The 14,907-nt window shown below is 38.4% G+C and overlaps 1 protein-coding gene across 5 annotated transcripts in view; it reads left to right on the top strand.

The window, feature by feature from the left end:
- Window positions 1–14,417, top strand: part of GIPC2 (GIPC PDZ domain containing family member 2) — a 99,690-nt gene extending 85,273 nt beyond the window's left edge. For 2 of the 5 annotated variants that reach the window (XM_023208919.1, XM_023208917.1), the window contains one exon: window positions 12,579–12,819. In XM_023208919.1, coding sequence (XP_023064687.1) covers window positions 12,579–12,730 — 152 coding nt within the window. In that variant the 3' untranslated portion in view covers window positions 12,731–12,819. Of the gene's footprint in view, window positions 1–12,578 lie in introns of all 5 variants that reach the window. The other 3 variants (XM_023208910.2, XM_023208921.2, XM_023208918.1) reach the window with 3 other exon arrangements.
- The last annotated feature ends 490 nt before the right edge of the window (window positions 14,418–14,907 follow it).

Here is a 14,907-nt window from a genome sequence, read left to right as displayed (position 1 = left end):
TTTTAGGTCTAACATTTAAGTCTTTAATCCATCTTGAATTAATTTTTGTATAAGGAAGGGATCCATTTTCAGCTTTCTACATATGGCCAGCCAGTTTTTCCAGCACCATTTATGAAATAGGGAATCCTTTCCACATTTCTTGTTTTTGTCAGGTTTGTCAAAGATCTGATAATTGTAGATGTGTGGTATTATTTCTGAGGGCTCTGTTCTGTTCCATTGGTCTATATCTCTGTTTTGGTACCAGTACCATGCTGTTTTGGTTACTGTGGCCTTGGAGTATAGTTTGAAGTCAAGTAGTGTGATGCTTCTAGCTTTATTCTTTTGGCTTAAGATTGTCTTGGCAATGCAGGCTCTTTTTTGGTTCCACGTGAACTTTAAAGTAGTTTTTTCCAATTCTGTGAAGCAAGTCATTGGTAGCTTAATGGGGATGGCATTGAATCTATAAATTACCTTGGGCAGTATGGCCATTTTCACGATATTGATTCTTCGTTTCCATGAGCATGGAATGTTCTTCCATTCGATGTGTCCTCTTTTATGTCCTTGAGCAGTGGTTTGTAGTTCTCCTTGAAGAGGTCCTTCACATCCCTTGTAAGTTGGATTCCTAGGTATTTTATTCTCTTTGAAGCAATTGTGAATGGGAGTTCACTCATGATTTGGCTCTTTGTCTGTTATTGGTGTATAGGAATGCTTGTGAGTTTTGCACATTGATTTTGTATCCTGAGACTTTGCGGAAGTTGCTTATCAGCTTAAGGAGATTTTGGGCTGAAACGATGGGGTTTTGTAAATATACAGTCATGTCATCGGCAACAGGGACAATTTGACTTTCTCTTTTCCTAATTGAATTCCCTTTATTTCTTTCTCCTGCCTGATTGTCCTGGCCAGAACTTCCAACCCTATGTTGAATAGGAGTGGTGAGAGAGGGCATCCCTGTGTTTGCCAGTTTTTAAAGGCAATGCTTCCAGTTTTCGCCCATTCAGTATGATATTGGCTGTCGGTTTGTCATAAATAGCTCTTATTATTTTGAGATACATCCCATGAATACCGAATTTATTGAGAGTTTTTAGCATGAAAGGCTGTTGAATTTTGTCAAAGGCCTTTTCTGCATCTATTGAGATAATCATGTGGTTTTTGTCCTTGGTTCTGTTTATGATGGATTACGTTTATTGATTTGCATATGTTGAACCAGCCTTGCATCCCAGGAATGAAGCCAACTTGATCGTGGTGGATAAGCTTTTTGATGCGCTGCTGGATTTGGTTTGCCAGTATTTTATTGAGGATTTTCGCACTGATGTTCATCAGGGATATTGGTCTAAAATTCTCTTTTTTTGTTGTGTTTCTGCCAGGCTTTGGTATCAGGATGATGCTGGCCTCATAAAATGAGTTGAGGAGGATTCCCTCTTTTTCTGTTGATTGGAATAGTTTCAGAAGGAGTGGTACCAGCTCCTTCTTGTACCTTTGGTAGAATTCGGCCGTGAATCCATTTGGTCTTGGACTTTTTTTGGTTGGTAGGCTATGAATTATTGCCTCAATTTCAGAGTCTGTTATTGGTCTATTCAGGGATTCAGCTTCTTCCTGGTTTAGTCTTGGGAGGGTGTATGTGTCCAGGAATTTATCCATTTCTTCTAGATTCTCTAGTTTATTTGCGTACAGGTGTTTATAGTATTCTCTGATGGTAGATTGTATTTCTGTGGGATTGGTGGTGATATCCCCTTTGTCATTTTTTTATTGCATCTATTTGATTCTTCTCTCTTTTCTTCTTTATTAGTCTGGCTCGTGGTCTATTTTGTTAATCTTTTTAAAAAGCCAGCTCCTGGATTCATTGATTTTTTGAAGGGTTTTTTGTGTCTCTATCTCCTTCAGTTCTGCTCTGATCTGAGTTATTTGTTGCCTTCTGCTAGCTTTTGAATGTGTTTGCTCTTGCTTCTCTAGTTCTTTTAATTGTGATGCTAGGGTGTCAATTTTAGATCTTTCCTGCTTTCTCTTGTGGGCATTTAGTGCTATAAATTTCCCTCTACACACTGCTTTAATTGTGTCTCCGAGATTCTGGTATGTTGTGTCTTTGTTCTCATTGGTTTCAAAGAACATCTTTATTTCTGCCTTCATTTAATTATGTACCCAATAGTCATTCAGGAGCAGGTTGTTCAGTTTCCATGTAGTTGAGTGGTTTTGAGTGAGTTTGTTAATCCTGAGTTCTAGTTTGATTGCACTGTGGTCTGAGAGACCGTTTGTTATAATTTCTGTTCTTTTACATTTGCTGAGGAGTGCTTTTACTTCCAACTATGTGGTCAATTTTGGAATAAGTGCAATATGGTGCTGAGAAGAGTGTATATTCTGTTGATTTGGGGTGGAGAGTTCTGTAGATGTCTGTTAGGTCTGCTTGGTGCAGAGCTGAGTTCAATTCCTGGATATCCTTGTTAACTTTGTCTCATTCATCTGTCTAATGTTGACAGTGGGGTGTTAAAGTCTCCCATTATTATTGTGTGAGAGTCTAAGTCTCTTTATAGGTCTCTAAGGACTTGCTTTATGAATCTGGGTGCTCCTGTATTGGGTGCATATATATTTAGGATAGTTAGCTCTTCTTGTTGAATTGATCCCTTTACCATTGTGTAATGGCCTTCTTTGTCTCTTCTGATCTTTGTTGGTTTAAAGTCTCTTTTTATCAGAGACTAGGATGACAACCCCTGCTTTTTTTTTGGTTTTCCATTTACTTTGTAGATCTTCCTTCATCCCTTTACTTTGAGCCTATGTGTGTCTCTGCACATGAGATGGGTCTCCTGAATACAGCACACTGATTGATCTTGACTCTCTATCCAATTTGCCAGTCTGTGTCTTTTAATTGGGGCATTTAGCCCATTTACATTTAAGGTTAATATTATTATGTGTGAATTTGATCCTGTCATTATAATGTTAGCTGGTTATTTTGCTCATTTGTTGATACAGTTTCTTCCTAGCATCGATGGTCTTTACAGTTTGGCATGTTTTTGCAGTGCCTGGTGCCAGTTGTTCCTTTTCATGTTTAGTGATTCCTTTAGGAGCTCTTGTAAGGCAGGCCTGGTGTGACAAAATCTCTCAGCATTTGCTTGTCTGTAAAGGATTTTATTTCTCCTTTGCTTATGAAGTTTAGTTTGGCTGGATATGAAATTCTGGGTTGAAAATTCTTTTATTTAATAATGTTGAATATTGGCCCCCACTCTCTTCTGGCTAGTAGAGTTTCTGCTGAGAGATCCACTGTTAGTGTGATGGGCTTCTGTTTGTGGTTAACCCAACCTTTCTCTCTGGCTGCCCTTAACATTTTTTCCTTCATTTCAACCTTGGTGAATCTGACAATTATGTGTCTTGGAGTTGCTCTTCTCGAGGAGTATCTTTATGGCATTCTCTGTATTTCCTGAATTTGAATGTTGGCCTGCCTTGCTAAGTTGGGGAAGTTCTCCTGGATACTATCCTAAAGAGTGTTTTCCAACTTGGTTCCATTCTCCCCATCACTTTCAGGTACACCAATCAGACATAGATTTGATCTTTTCACACAGTCCCATATTTCTTGGAGGCTTTGTTCGTTTCTTTTTACTTTTTTTCCTCTAAACTTCTCTTCTCGCTTCATTTCATTCATTTCATCTTCAATCACTGATGCCTTTTCTTCCACTTGATCAAATCAGCTACTGAAGCTTGTGCATGCATCATGTACTTCTCATTCCATGGTTTTCAGCTCCATCAGGTCATTTAAGGTCTTCTCTACACTGTTTATTCTAGTTAGCCATTCGTCTAATCTTTTTTCAAGGTTTTTAGCTTCTTTGCAATGAGTTTGAACATCCTCCTTTAGCTTGGAGAAGTTTGTTATTACCAATCATCTGAAGCCTTCTTCTCTCAACTCGTCAAAGTCATTCTCCATCCAGCTTTGCTCCATTTTTGGTGAGGAACTACATTCCTTTGGAGGAGAGGAGGCACTCTGATTTTAGAATTTTCAGCTTTTCTGCTCTGGTTTCTCCCCATCTTTGTGGTTTTATCTACCTTTGATCTTTGATGATGATGATGATGTACAGATGGGGTTTTGGTGTAGATGTCCTTTCTGTTTGTTAGTTTTCCTTCTAACGGTCAGGACCCTCAGCTGCAGGTCTGTTGGAGTTTGCTGCAGGTCCACTCCAGACCCTGTTTGCCTGTGTATCACCAGCGGAGGCTGCAGAACAGCAAATATTGCAGAATGGCAAATGTTGCTGTCTGATCCTTCCTCTGGAAACTTCGTCACGGGGGGCATCTGGCTATATGAGGTGTCAGTCAGCCCATACTGGGAGGTGCCTCCCAGTTAGACTACTCGGGGGTCAGGGACCCACTTGAGGAGGCAGTCTGTCCATTCTCAGATCTCAAACTCCATGCTGGGAGAACCACTACTGTCTTCAAAACTGTCAGACAGGGATGTTTAAGTCTGCAGAAGTTTCTGCTGCCTTTTTTTCAGCCATGCCCTGCCTGCGGAGGTGGAGTCTACAGAGGCAGTCAGGCCTCCTTGAGCTGCAGTGGGCTCCACTCAGTTTGAGCTTCCCCGTCACTTTACCTATTTAAGCCTCAGCAATGGTGGGCTCCCCTCCCCCAGCCTCGCTGAGGTCTTGTAGTTGGATCTCAGACTGCTGTGCTAGCAATGAGCAAGGCTCCGTGGGCATGGGACCCTCCGAGCCAGGTGCGGGATATAATCTCCTAGTGTGTCATTTGCTAAGACTGTTGGAAAAGCACAGTATTAGGGTGGGAATGACCTGATTTTCCAGGTGCCGTCTGTCACCACTTCCCTTGGCTAGGAAAGGAAATTCCCTAACTCCTTGCACTTGCTGGGTGAGGCAATGCCTCTCCCTGCTTCAGCTCACGCTCGGTGGGCTGCACCCACTGTCTGACAGGCCCCAGTGAGATGAGCCCAGTACCTCAGTTGGAAATGCAGAAATCACCCGTCTTCTGCGTCGTTCACGCTGGGAGCTGTAGGCTGGAGCTGTTCCTATTTGGCCATCTTGGAACTGCTAATGGTATTTTAATAGTGAGAATTACATTTCTCCTTTCTTCCTAAGATCACTTTCTTTGTTTCTTTTTTTCTTTGAGATGGAGTCTTGCTCTGTCACCCAGGCTGGAGTGCAGTGGCACAATCTTGCTCACCGCAACCTCCGCCTCCCAGTTAAAGCCATTCTCCTGCCTCAGCCTCCTGAATAGCTGGGATTATAGGTGACTACCACCTTGCCCAGCTAATTTTTTTTACTTTTATTAGAGATGGGGTTTCACCACGTTGACCAGATTGGTTTCGAACCCCTGACCTTGCGATCTGCCTGCCTTGGCCTCCTAAAGTGCTGCGAGTACAGGCATGAGCCACCAGGCCCGGCCAGATTACTTTCTTTTTATAGTGAATTCAAAACAGTGAACACTGTAGAAAGTCATCGTTTTCAGATAAAGCCAATGAAGTTTTAGAAATTTTCGTTAGAAAACATTCTACACTGACTGCATTTTTGATGTTTGACTTGTGAGTTGTTTGAAAAGCGTTGATATTTATAAAAAGTCTTAGGAAAAGTAAGGCCCGAAGACCTTCCATAGAATGAGATGTAGTGGCATATTTCATGATTAAACTAACAATAATGATGACTAATCTTTACATCCTGCTATTTGCCATTTTGTAGATTTGAAAACTGAAATTCAGAGAAGTTTGATAACTTGCCAAAGTCACCTAACGAGTTAAAAACTAAGATTTCTGAAACTTTGATACCAAGATTTTTAGCCATAAAGTAATATTTTATATTTAAAAGTTCTGTTTAAATGTTGAAAAAGTTAATGGAAATTATATGTTGATCTGTATCACCAAAACAGGTTTGTCATTAATAATAATGTAAATGTAGTTCAGTGACAGTAATAAAAATGGCCACTAGAGGTCAGCACTTAGCTGCTATACGTGGTAAAAAAAAAAAATTCTCTTTCCAATTAAAAAAATTCTTTTTGAGATGAGATCTCACTATGTTGCCCAGGCTGATCTCAAAATTCTGGACTCAAGCAGTCTCCCTGCATCACCCTCCCAAGTAGCAGGGATTAATTTTACTATTTTTTAAAATCTGTTTTTTTTCTTTTTTTTCTCATGTGTTTCTAAACATTATACTGTAAGAAAATAATACTCTTTTAATGGAATATTTTTGCCAGATTGCATTCAGGTTTATTATTGCAGTATATTGAAATTTTATTGTAATCAATAGACGAAAATAATCTTAGTAGCTATCTTATGTTGATATGCTGTACCTTTATAAAAAGTGTTTTATTTTGCTGAAGTTTCTTTTGCTTTTCTCTTAAATCAGAGCTATAATATTTTATCAGAAAGGATGAATTTTACCATTTACTTATCCTGTAAAGATGTCTTAAAAGCTATGCTTACCAAACCCAGCTGAGGATGAGAAATAAAACAAAAAAGCGATGTTTATACTTTATGCATTAGGAAAAATATATAACATATTTTAGCTCCATTGTTGAATTCATATAGCAAATTACTGGTTTTTAAAAGATGTATAGAGCGCTGTATTACATGCAGTATTTCCAGCACAATTATGTAGCTGTGTAATGGGCATTTTTTGTTGCTTCTACAAGATCAGGTGTTTCAATGATGATCACTAATGATTATTACTATTAATAGTTGTAATGGCAGTGGTAATAGAGGTGGAACATGTGGAGCTGTATAACTAGACTGTATCAGCAGCTCTGGGCAGTGTGGGGATTTTTTTTTTCACTTTTCTATTGTGCCAGAATGAGTGCATGAGCAAGATTATGCATTTTGGACTGTGAGGTTAGACTATGGGCATCTTGAAGCAGCATTTTCTTTCATTTTGTGAGTAGAAACCCAAAGCAGACATTGCAAGTCAGTGCAGGTTAGACCTACAACATGGAGTTCCTGGGCTTAGTGCGCTAGACAATGCTGCTGAGCTTCCTGAGGTATAAAAAAAACCACGTACCAAGTTGTTTCTTTTTCCCTCTTATAGCCAAGGGAGTGTGTGTGTGTGTGTGTGTGTGTGTGTGTGTCGGGAGAGAAATTGGTTCAGTGTTCATCAGTGAACATCTGCATCCTTGTCATTGTCTCCCCCAACATTTAGGAGCATCATCCATACTGTTAGTTTCTGTTTCTGAATGGTTTGCACGTTTTCTTATGTCTTTTATCTGTATGCATCTTATTTCTTCCTCAGCTAGCTTTCTTCCTTAACATGTGTTACCCATATGTCATTATAATCTTTAGGTAGTTGTCTTAATAAATGCTACCTGCAAAGCCTATGAGAAAGAGTTAAAATGGTAGAGTAAGCACAATTCTGAACTGGAGTTTTACTTCAGCAATACTTCACCCTTATGTTCTGGCTACTCTTCTTTTACATCCTGGCTATGAGACCAGAGTTCTGAACTTCACTTTCCCCAGTGCATGCTAACTGTGTCTGTGCAAAAAGTATGTAACTGTAATTACAAGCCCTCCTCTTGCACCGCCCATTCACTAGCATTTATTATGCATGAGACACTGAGTTAGTTACCATGGGCATAAAAGACTGAGTAAGCTACTCAAGATCTGTTGGGAATTTATTCTGTTAGTAGGAGAGAACAAATACACAGAAAAATAAATGTCAGTGCAGAGCAATGTTGAATTTGCAGTCCAAGACCTTTTTATTCAAAGTGTTGTCTGAGGACCAGCATCGCCTGGGAGTTGAAAATGCAGAATCTCAGGGCTGCAGATCTGCTGAACCAGAATCTGCATTTTGCCAAGATCCTAGGCGATTTGTTTATGCATTTAAGCGTGAAAAACACTGGCAGAAGGGTTTAGAGAATGGAGATATCTCTTCCAGCTGTGGACAAAGTATTTCATGGAGGAGAGAGCCTTGAAGGAGAGAAAGGATTTTGACAGTGGTACTGGTGGCTAGGAGGAGGTTATCCTGGGCAAAGGCAGAAAGCAGCGAAGATAGCATTTTGAGTGGTCAGATTTATGAGGGCACAACATTAATGTAGTGTAGTGTAGTGAGAACCAAGGGTTTTATAGATTAGACTGCCACTAGGGTTTAGAGTTTTAAAGATAAACATTGGTTACACAAGGAAAAAAGATTTTTTTTAAGAGACAGGGTCTCATTCTCTTGTGCAAGCTAGAGTGAAGTGGCATGATCACAGCTCAGTGTAGCCTCAAATTCTTGGGCTCAAGTGATCCTATTGCCTTAGCCTCCTGAGTATCTGGAACTACAGATGTGCACTGTCATGCCTGGTGAATTTTATTTTTTTAAATTAAATACATTATTTTAAGAGACAAGATGTTGCTCTGTTGCTCAGGCTGGTCTCCAACTTCTGGCCTCATGTGATCTTCCTGCCTCAGCCTCCCTAGCAGCTGGGACTGCAGGCATGAGCCACTATGCCCAGATGGAATATTTTTATATATGGGAATGACAGATAATCTCAGAGGTGGAAAGGAGCTTCATGGTCCTTTTGTCTCAGTACCCAGTGGGATCAAAGCTGTACTTCAGGAAAGGGAGTCCAATGTGCCTACGTGGGATGGTTTGCTGACTGGACTTGGAGATTAGGAAATAACATGGCAGCAGTGGGAATGAAATGGAAAGAATTGAATTAGAGAGGTTGCAAAGCTAGAAAGAAGGGAGACAGTGTTTGGTGCACAGTCTGAAGACCTCGGAGAAGAGAAAATGATGGAAACAAGAGAAAGAGTAGCAGTTTCTTTAGAAGGGACAGTGATATTTGGTTTCTGGACATGTTGTTTGAGATGCTAATGGATCACCTAGGAAGAATTGCCCACCAGTTACTCAGAAATGGGTGTGTGGAACTCATGAATGAAGTTGGGGATGGAAGCAAAATTTGGGACTTCTCTGCGCCATGGTCATGCTGGGATTGTGGATAAGATCTCCAAGGCAAGACAGTCTGAGAAGAGAGACACAGACAGAACCTCCAGACTTATTTGAAATACTGATAGGATGCTGTAGGGCACTGCTTCCCTGAGCACTTGGCTTCTTATCTGATGGTGTGAAAATGCATTCTAACGGCAGCTTTCTTCTTTACTTAAGTGCTATGACTGTCTGTTGAAAGAAATGAAGCATTCCTTACAGACGTTAAGGCATCCCTTAATGGCTTAGGAAATAATTTCCCAAATACAGCTAATACCTATGAACACACAGAATAAATATGACAAGTTAGGTGTAGTTTTACTGCATCAAACACAGCACTAAAAAAGTTTTTTTCTATTTTGAATTTTTGTACTATGTTTTGCTAAATTTTCTTCCATTGCTTCTTAGAGGTTTCTTCCATTATTTTACTATGGTAATTTTCAAACAGATAGACAGTTGAAAGACATTTTAGTGAATACCTTTGTATATACCTGTCACCTAGACTGTACCATTAATATTTTACTAAAATTACATTATCACCTACCTCCTCATTTAGTCATTCTATATAAATATTTTTATAAAAATATAGTTGTGATTATAATAAAAAGATATGTACTGCTTTTCAGTAAATATTAGAACAAAAATATTTCCCTGTTATTATCAATTATTCATAAACATTATTTAAAATGATTTAAAAATATTTCACATAATATATTTCATCATACCAGAGGTAACTTAATGATCCTATATTTTAGAATTTTTTTTGGAATCTGTTAGGAACATCTTTATGCTAAATTCTTTTCTGTTTTTAAAATTTTATTTTTGAAGTCTAGATTTCTGGAAGTAAAAATTCTAGGTAGATCAAAGGATACTAACACTTTTATGACTTTTGATACTTGTTGCCAAACATTTTTTAAAAGCCAAACTTACGAAGTCAAACCAGTGTATCTGAGTGTTTGCTTCAGTATATCCTGGCCATCCTTGACATATCATTACAAACAAGTTTTCATAAACTCAGGAACTTTGGAAGAGTCTAGGTAACTTGGCAGAACCCTTGGGCTGGAGCAGAGGTTCCAGCTGCAGCTGAGGAACTCCCTCCTTTGTGAAGTGTTTGCTTCCAGACTGATGGTAAATGAAGAAGGCTGAGTAATGGCTGATGTCTGGGGCGAGATGGAGAGAGAGGTGATGATAATAAAGAGAAGAGATTTAATTTCTCTTATGTCTTCTCTGCCATTCATATATATATATATATACATATATATATATAATCTTAAATTTACAGGAAAGATACAAATACAGTACAAAGACTTTTTTCTCTTGAACTATTTGAGAGTAAGTTACCTTAATGCTGTCCCATTGCCCCCGAATACTTGAGTGTGTGTTTCCTAAAAACAAAGATATTCTCCTATTGAACCATAACATAACCATCGAAACCATGAAATTAACATTGATACATTACTGCCATTTAATATTCATATTCTATTTATGTTTCACCAAGTTCCTTAATATCTGTTATAGCAAAAGAATGTGTTCCAAATCACATGTTGCATTTACTTATCACGTTGTGTCAATTTGGAATGGTTCTTTGTTCTTCCCTACTAGGTTTTCATGACCTTGATGCTTTTGGAGGGTACAAGCCAGTTATTTTGTAGAATGTTCCTCAACATTGCTTTGTCTAATATTTTTTTCATAAGTACACTCAGGTTATACCTCTTTGGCAGGAACATCACAAATGTGATTCTATATTCTTTTCATTACATCTTATGGGGAAGCAGAGGTTTTTGATTTTTTTTTGTTAGGAACATTCACTTTGATCACTTAAGGTGGTGTTTGTTAGGCTTCTGCACTGTAAAATTATTCTGTTTCATTGATAGGTATTGGTGGGGAGACATTTTAAAACTATGTAAATATACAGTCCTTTATGAATCAGTCAGCTTCTTCATTTTTTCTTTAATCTATCTCTTCAGTCAGTTGTGTATTTTATTATGGATTCATGGCTTCCTGTTTTATTCACTGGAGTTATAATCTGTTACCATCATTATTTTGATGTTTAAATTATCCCTGATTTGGTCCATGTGAACTCTTGCACTCTGACATCTATGTCCTTTTCACATGTTCCCATCATTTTTTGATACTTTCTTACTTTCTGGTACAAGATATTCTTGGTTCATATTGCACTTTGCCTGCTCCAACCCTGGAATCTACTATTTTCTGAGGAAGTCTTAGTCTTTCTAATGGAGAATGGTACTTAAGAACCAAGATTTGGGTGCTTTGTGTACTCATTGTTGTTGGGGTGTCATGCTTCCAGGACTGAGGAATGTGTATGAATGTGTATGTATGCATTTATGTCTGTATTTTATAACATCTTAATTGGAGATATATATATTCCCAGTGATATCTACAATTCTAATTCCATAGAGTTCATTCTTATTTTCTCCCTTTCTCTATTTATCCTTCTCCAGCAGTGACAAACCTGATTGCTATTGTTCTGTATGTATGTGTGTGTGTATGTATGTATGTGTGTATGTGATTCATCTCTACATGTGTAACCAATCTCTCATCACTGTGGCTGCTGTCCTCCCATCCCCATTCCCTCCTTACCACATCTGTACTCTCCCACCCCACACCAGTCTGCCTGGCCACATAGAAGCCCTCCTTATCTTACTAGAGGTTTGATCCCTCTACCAGTTCACCACACCCTCACCCCACTTCTGCTCTGATCCTGGTGCCCTTCTGCAGGCCACATTCCTCCCTTTCTTCCTAGCCTGCCTTGTGTTAGGACTGAACTGATGGGAAGAGGCATAGCTTTTGTCTCTCCAGACCCTGTGGCTTATTCAGAGAAGTCATACAAACTAGGATTAGTTCATCCTTAACCTGGAAGGAAAGGAGATGCTGGAGCTTTTCCCTGGGGCTTTGGCATTTCCTTTTCACATGGAGGTTTTTCACCCAAGTCCCACATCACATATATACAGTCTCTTTCTGGTTGCTGGTGCTTCTAGGGTGCTGAGTGGAAATCCGCTGAGCCTCCTGGGCTCCCAGGCAGCTGGGGCAAGTCCTAAGTACTCCTGAAGATGCTGGTTCCAAGACATAGAATATGGGACCCAGGCAACTTAGTAGAAAAACTGAACAAGGTCGCTACTTTCATGTTCTATCCCGAACTGGAGAGGGGCTCAGAAAAGGTACCTCGGTTCCACAGGTGGACTTATGTCTTCCTCTGTTTCTCCCCAGCTTGACTGCTCCAGTGCAAACTGTCATCCTTTGTCTTTTTGTCTTTGGGTAGGGAGGACTGGATTCTGTCTCAGCTGGGAGTGGAGGACTGGTGGAGGAGGGAGGGAGAGTAGTGACTATTAGGAGGTTGGGGAAGGGGTGTTTTTTAAGTTTCCTGCTAGGGTTAGTCACAGCCACAGGGTTTCTTTCAGGGGATATTGTTCTATTCATGGGAATGCCAGAGGTTCCCAACTGATGGGCTCTAAGGTGGGGTAGAGGGCAAGGGTAGCAGCTGCAAACCTGGGTGCAGTGGACAGACTGTTGAAAAGTATCTTTGCCACCTTGATGTGTGCGTGTGAGAGAGGGTATCTTACTGTTCTAATTTGCATTCAATTTTGCATTTAATTTGAAATATACTTATGCATATTACTTTTAGCAAGTAATTTTCCTGTTGCCATTTTTCTCAGTCCTTTGATGCTATTTCATTTATCATTAATTTTTTAATATTATTTTTGATAGCCACCACAATGTTTGAAGCTGGAAAGGACAAAGTTAATCCAGATGAATTTGCTGTGGCGCTTGACGGAACTCTTGGAGACTTTGCGTTCCCAGACGAATTTGTCTTTGATGTTTGGGGAGTCATTGGTGATGCCAAACGAAGAGGATTATGATGTGGGCACTCCATCTCTGAAGAAACGACCTATCGTTCTTTTTTTCCTTTTTTTAAAAGTCCCATAAGATCTGTTTTTGGACACCTTTACTAACTGTGGTTTAATTTCATGTGTATGGAATATATTCTTTGAAATATAATGTTGGTAATTTTGATTTCTGGGCATTTTTTAATGTTACTGATGTAGTATGCTTAAGAGAAATGACCTAAATAAGGATAAATTGTAATATTCATTCAAAAGGATTTTAAAAGTAAGTTTTAAGGAGTATTTCTAGATAGATGATTTTCTTCTCCATTAATACCCATGCTTTGTTTTTCACATATAAAAGTTGATTTCAATAGCTTTGTAGTTTTTTTTTTTTTTTTTTTTCCAAAACCTTAATGTAAACTAAAATTGGAGTATGGTTTACCTCATAGCATCTTCATTGTGTTATCCTAGTTTGAACAGGATATGTTCAGGCAATGAAAAGTGAATGATGCCCCTTATTGTTCTAGAAGCAATTTTTTTTTTTTTTGATTTTCTGAGTAAGGGAAGGAAGATTCCTGTGGCATGTTGATTTCTATGGCCAACTTTCTCTTTTTGTAAAACAAAGATTGATTGATTTTCTTGTATGCTTCTTTATACGAGCTCTTAAAACTTGTGGTTGAAATCTGTGCTGTGTCTCTGCATGTGTAAAAGAAGGGTAAAAAAAGAGGTGGGTAGGGTAGAACTACTTTAATTTGATTTTTTCAGTCCTTAAAACATTATTTCTTTTTTTCACCCATAGCTACTTTTATGTTACTTTTATAAGCACTCCAGGGAAGATTTTATATTTTTTGTAGAGTTTTTGGAAAGATATTTACTCAAAATAACTATGTTTTAGAACTTTTTTTTTTTTTTTTGGTTAAACATCAGCACTTTTTAGTTCCTTAAACTTCAGAAGAGAGACTATCAGAAATAGATTTCCTTCCAGTGGAAAGAAAGGAGGAAGGGAGAATTGAGAAAATATATTAGTCTATTGTTTTAGAGTTCTAATGCACTCCTCTAAACCTTACATTACAGAGAAAATTGAGGGTAAATGACTGTCTTATCACTCTTATTTGACATTTTATAGGTGTAAGAGAAATGGAAATGAATGGTTTCAACAAAGATCATTTAATACAGCAGAGCATGGTGTGACCAAGCATCTTTGTAAAGTGTTAGATGAAAAATGCTGTGTGCTGCCTTGGTAATCAGAAATAATAACCTGTTAGGGATGTATTCTAGGAAATCAGAAGTAGTTCTCTTTTCTTGCTGGGTTGTTGCTTAGATAACTCTTGTTTTCTGGTAAAACTTTAGTTTTACTGCCATCCGCTCCTTTGTCAAATGAGTTTAATGCCGTAAAGCTGATATTCTTTGTCTGATTAATTTGAAATCTGCACAGAAGCTGTTTTAGTCATTAATGTGTAACAAAAATAGCTTATAGAATATGGATTTTCTTATTGCTGTTGCTCATCATTTGAAAATAAAATCTAGCTCAGGTTGTAACTTATTGGTACTTGTTTAGTGAGTTCGTTTTGGAGGCTCTGAAATGCTTATTAATTCTCAATATTACCTCTCTTGGAAAGACCCAAAAAAAGACCTGCTATTTTTAGGCATAAGGTGACTTAGGAAGCCCATAGAAACATTCTAGTTTAAACAACAACAACAAAATAAATTTATCAGCACTCGATATTAGATTTGAAATAAGTCATTGTTCATTATTGATAGATGTCAGTTTCTCCTTCCTTTTTGGGCATGCGTAAAGACACACTTGGTGCTGATTCCCTATGATTTATGGAATGTCATTTTCACAATGATCTTTCTAGAATTTGTGTGTAAGGTTGTGATATCCTTGTACAGCTGTAACTATACTTGTCTGTTAGCATTCAGTGGACCATTATCATTACTGTCATCACATTACCTGGGCTTCAACTGGGCCCAAGTACTCTTTATACTACCTGTAATAGGTTTTTCCTTGAAATATCCTTATCTTTCATATCTATAGCTAAACTGATAACAAGGTCAGTTTCTGTATGTCATTTTATTCCCATACCTGAAAATGCATCTATTTGTGAGCTTTCTGCCTTTTTGTAACGCTCAGTGCACAAAAAGGGTCTGTTTTTAGTGCAATCACATGTAAGTGTGGGATACCCTTCTGCAGCTTCAGTGAGACAAAT

This window comes from Piliocolobus tephrosceles, chromosome 1 (assembly GCF_002776525.5).
Source record: "Piliocolobus tephrosceles isolate RC106 chromosome 1, ASM277652v3, whole genome shotgun sequence".
NCBI lineage: Eukaryota > Metazoa > Chordata > Mammalia > Primates > Cercopithecidae > Piliocolobus > Piliocolobus tephrosceles.
The sequence above is the reverse complement of the archived record's forward strand: the minus strand, read 5'-3'. Positions and strand labels throughout refer to the sequence as shown.